Raw genomic sequence first — 5,001 nt, 5'->3', positions numbered from 1 at the left:
AAAACAGGGGTACAAGGAGGTTTACTGGAGGAGGGTTTGCGTTGTGACCTTATGGGGACTTGGTAGGAGTCCTTTTCTTTAGGCAACAGCGATCTGCGGTTAGATGGAGCAGGCTTGGGAGTAGCTTTTCTGGAGGTAGAGCTCTGAGAGTCCATTGCGGACATAAATGACTCCCAACTGTCCAAGACAGTGCTTTTCTCCTGTAGCTTCCGGTATGCCCACTCCTTGATCCGTCCGACAAGTAAGTTGATGGCCGAACGGACCTTGACAAAGTCACTGTTGTAAGTATTAGGCTTGAGAGCAAAAAGAAGTTCACAATCCAGTCTGAATGCTGTGAAGGAGGTACGGGAACCATCAAAGCGGTCAGGCATCACAACAAACGGTTCTGGAACTGGGCGTACTGTGCCTTTAAGAGATAAAAGTTCTTGCTGCAGTTCCGAAACAGTCTGGTTCAGGCTGGACACTTGCTGAGCAAGGGAGGTGAGCATTATCTCTGTGGACTCCATAATGGTCAGTTCAATATGTCAGGCTTACCTTGCTGGGAGTCCAACATGCAGAGATAAAAGCTCACCCTTGCATTTAGACACAGGCCAAGGTGGTCAAGGTAGAACTCACCTGGCCTGTGAATCTGTGCACGGGGGCTGTGCAGGTAAATGCTTGTAGTCGCAGTACAGACAAGGAAATCCAGGAGAGTAGTCGTAGGTAAGCCAATGGTCAGAGGGTGCCGGAAATCAGGGGATACGAGTAACAAGCCAAGGTCAAAGGATGTCAGAATTCAGGAGATACGAGTCACAATCCAAGGTCAGGCGTATACTTAGTACGTGGAGTAGCAACTCTCTAACCAGAGTCATTGAACTGACACTGCCCTTAGGGAGGAGCAGTGTCTTATACCTTGATGATTAGTATATCAGGTTCAGCTGGATAGTGATAGACAGGTCTGAGCCAGGTGAAGTCCAGCCCCTTAGTGCTGCAGGCAATACAAGAGAAAACAGGAGTTATCCCAAGTCCTGAAATGGCTCAGATGTTAAAGAGCAGGTTCAGAACTGCCAAGCATACAGGTTCAAATCCCTCTTCGGGCAATAAAAGGGCGACCCCGTCTGGCAGTCTGGAGGTCAAGGCGTAAATCCTGACACTCTTCGTCTGAATCCTGGGCCAGCCTATATCGATGCCGCAGGCCAAATGGCACATGCTGACCCGGTCTTCGTATATGTCCCATTCACGACAACCGATCTCTTAAATTGGAAGACCCACAATTCCTCGTATACTGAGAAACCACAAGCTATGACTGATCTGTTCACCTCAATAGTACAGACGCATAACCCGACATGGGCTGATTGCCAGCAGTTATTAATGACTTTATTCAACAATGAGGAAAGGACAAGAATTAATCAAGCGGCCATTAAAGCACTAGAGGATAAAGCCCGTACTTTAAACCAAGCCAATCCATCAGCATGGGCCGCAACACATTATCCCAACACCGATCCCGATTGGAATGTAAATGGTGCTGATATGGTTCAACTCAGAGCCTATAGAGACGCTATAATTGCTGGCATGAAAGCCGGAGGAAAGAAAGCCATTAACATGTCGAAGACAGTTGAGGTGATTCAGAAAAGTGATGAAGCGCCCAGTGTCTTTTATGACCGATTATTGGAGGCATACCGCTTGTATACCCCCTTTAATCCGGAAGACGCAGACAATTCCCGAATGGTGAACACCGCCTTTGTCAGCCAAGCTTATGGAGATATTAAGCGCAAGCTACAAAAGTTAGAAGGGTTTGCAGGTATGTCCATCACCCAACTAATGGAGGTAGCGAATAAGGTATACATGAATAGGGAAACAGAAAGTAAGAAAGAGGAAGAGCGCAAGATGCGCAGAAAGGCAGACATGCTAGCGGTAGCGATCGCAGGCGTAGATAGACGGGGCCCAGATAGAGGCGATAGTAGATGGAATGAGGAACCTCTAAGTAGAAATCAGTGCGCATACTGTAGGGAAGAAGGGCATTGGAGAAATGAGTGTCCTCGAAGAGAACAGTGTGAGAGAGACAGACCTAGGACAGGTTATGGAAACTTTAGAGGCAGAGCGAGAGGTAGAGGAGGCCCCGGAGGGAGTAATGGTAATAGAGGGAGCAATGGGAACAGAGGAAGTGTTAGGGAAGATAGATATATCCCAGCAGCGCAAAGGTCCCGCGATAGAGAAGGCAGGGACTTTGTAGGATTGGCTGACACGGTCATGGAGGACTATTGATACCGACCGGGCTCCATCCCCCTTGGTCGAGCGGAGCCTATGGTCGATGTATCAATAGGGGGAAAAAGGAGTGCGTTCATGATCGACACTGGTGCTGAACATTCAGTGGTGACTAATCTAGTTGCTCCTCCATCTGGAAGGACTATTACTGTAATAGGAGCAACTGGAAGAAGTGCTGAAAAACCGGTTCTTAAAAGTCGACTGTACATTGGGAGGCCACGTAGTAAAACATCAATTCCTTTATATGCCTGAATGTCCAGTCCAATTGCTGGGACGTGATATGCTATCAAAATTACAAGCGCAGATTACGTTCCTACCAAATGGAACAACATCCTTAAAGTTTAATGGACCTTCAGGTATCATGACATTATCCGTACCAAAGGAAGAAGAGTGGCGACTTTATACAGCGTTGACTAGCCAAAACCCTAGGAGTGATGAGTCATTATTCAACATACCAGGAGTTTGGGCAGAGAACAACCCACCAGGACTGGCCCGCAATATTCCACCTATAAAAATTGAACTAAAACTTGGGGTTTATCCAGTGAGCCTAAGACAATACCACATCCCGCAGAAGGCTAAGAAGAACATCCAATCCTATCTGGATAAGTTCATACGGTATGGTATCCTAAAATTCTGTACTTCCCCCTGGAACACCCCATTGCTGCCTGTTCAAAAGCCCGGTACAGATGAGTATCGACCTGTGCAGGACTTGAGAGCAGTCAATGATGCGGTTGTTAGTATACATCCAGTTGTACCCAATCCATATAACCTGCTTGCTTTAATTCCGGGTGGGGCTACTTACTTTACAGTCTTAGACCTCAAAGATGCCTTCTTTTGCCTCCGAATTGCCGCAGAAAGTCAATGTATTTTCGCTTTCCAATGGGAGAACGCTGTAACGGGCTCAAAACGCCAAATGACTTGGACAAGACTGCCCCAAGGGTTTAAAAATTCACCCACCCTATTTGGTTCAGCCCTAAGTCAAGATCTACTGGATTTCGAGTCCATCCCAGGAGAGTGTGTATTGTTACAATATGTAGATGACTTGTTGATAGCAGCAGTTACAAAAGAAATCTGTCAGCGAGCAACGCACGATCTACTACACATTCTCTGGAAGGCAGGATACAAGGTGTCTAGAAAGAAGGCTCAGTTATGTTTGCCAACTGTCAAATATATGGGATTCCATATCTCTGAAGGTCAAAGAATTATGGGGCCAGAGAGAAAAGAAGCTGTGTGCCAAATACCGATACCCAAGAATAGAAGACAAGTGCGAGAATTCTTGGGGGCAGCAGGCTTCTGTAGGATATGGATTCCCAGCTATGTGATACTGGCAAAACCTCTGTACGCAGCTATCAAAGGTACAGAGCACGACCCCTTCTTATGGACCCAAGAACAGCAAACGGCATTTGAAGATGTGAAGAAGGCTTTGATGAGTGCCCCAGCATTAGGTCTACCTGATCACACACGACCATTCTACTTATATGTACACGAGCAAAGAAGAATGGCTGTGGGAGTATTGACACAGTACTTGGGATCATGGCAAAGACCTGTTGCCTACATGTCTAAGCAATTGGATGCAGTGGCCAGCGGACTTCCACCTTGTCTAAGAGCCGTAGCTGCAGCCGCCCTGCTAGTAGCTGAAGCCGATAAACTCACTTTGGGTCAAGAACTTTATGTACGAGTCCCACATGCAGTACAGACGTTGTTGGATTACAAAGGAAATCATTGGTTTAGTAACAGCCGTATGACCAAGTATCAAGCAATGTTGTGTGAAAACCCAAGAGTGCATTTAGAGACTGTAAACACCTTAAATCCAGCTACCCTTTTGCCACAACCTACTGAAAGTCAACATGATTGTTTGGAAGTAATGGATGAAGTATTCTCAAGTAGACCAGATCTTCGTGATTTTCCCATCCAGAACCCCGATGTTCAATATTATACCGACGGCAGTAGTTATGTGAAAGAAGGGATCCGCTATGCAGGATATGCAGTAACAACAATAGACAAGGTGATAGAAGCTCGGCCACTGGCGAAAGGAACATCAGCACAAAAGGCAGAATTGATAGCACTGACACGAGCGTTACAATTGGCTGAAGGTTTAAGAGTGAACATCTACACGGACTCCAAATATGCGTTTTTAACCACTCATGCCCACGGAGCTTTGTATAAAGAAAGAGGACTACTGAATTCAGAAGGCAAAGAAATCAAATACGCAGCTGAAATCCTACAACTATTGGAAGCAGTGTGGGAGCCGAAAGAAGTCGGTATCATACATTGTCGAGCGCATCTGAGAGGAGATGGTGATGTAACCAAGGGAAATCGGATGGCAGATAGTGCAGCTAAGCGTGCTGCTGAATCAGGAAGACAGGAGTATGTGGGGCATATAGCTGCTCTTATACCAACTCCACTGTCCCAATGGACTCCAGTTTATACAGCTCAAGAAGAGGAGTGGTTAAAGACTGAACCAGGAAAGTATTTGGAGAACAAGTGGTATCAGCTAGAAGATGGAAGAATAGTCATACCAGCATCACTAGCGGTAGAAATTGTCCAAAATTATCACAACGGGACACATTCTGGGAGAGACAGCACTGAAGAATCTCTCAGAAAACATTTCTACATACCAAGATTGTCCAACTTGACTCAGGCCATTGTACGAAGATGTGTAACGTGTGCTAAAAATAATGCAAGACAAGGACCAGTAAAGCCACCAGGAGTCCAGTTTATGGGGGGACTCCCCATGTCCGATTTACAAATTGACTT

At 46.2% G+C, this 5,001-nt stretch overlaps 1 protein-coding gene across 1 annotated transcript; it reads left to right on the top strand.

The window, feature by feature from the left end:
* Positions 1 to 1,218: 1,218 nt before the first annotated feature.
* LOC134600849 (uncharacterized) lies at positions 1,219 to 4,513 on the top strand (the record flags this gene model as incomplete). The annotated part of the gene is made up of 2 exons (XM_063445239.1): positions 1,219 to 1,677; positions 2,471 to 4,513. Coding segments are annotated over 2 exons (2,502 nt in total), but the record flags the coding sequence as incomplete, so codon positions are not given.
* Between the last annotated feature and the right edge of the window lie 488 nt (positions 4,514 to 5,001).

This window comes from Pelobates fuscus, chromosome 1 (genome assembly GCF_036172605.1).
Source record: "Pelobates fuscus isolate aPelFus1 chromosome 1, aPelFus1.pri, whole genome shotgun sequence".
Lineage (NCBI taxonomy): Eukaryota > Metazoa > Chordata > Amphibia > Anura > Pelobatidae > Pelobates > Pelobates fuscus.
The sequence above is the reverse complement of the archived record's forward strand: the minus strand, read 5'-3'. Positions and strand labels throughout refer to the sequence as shown.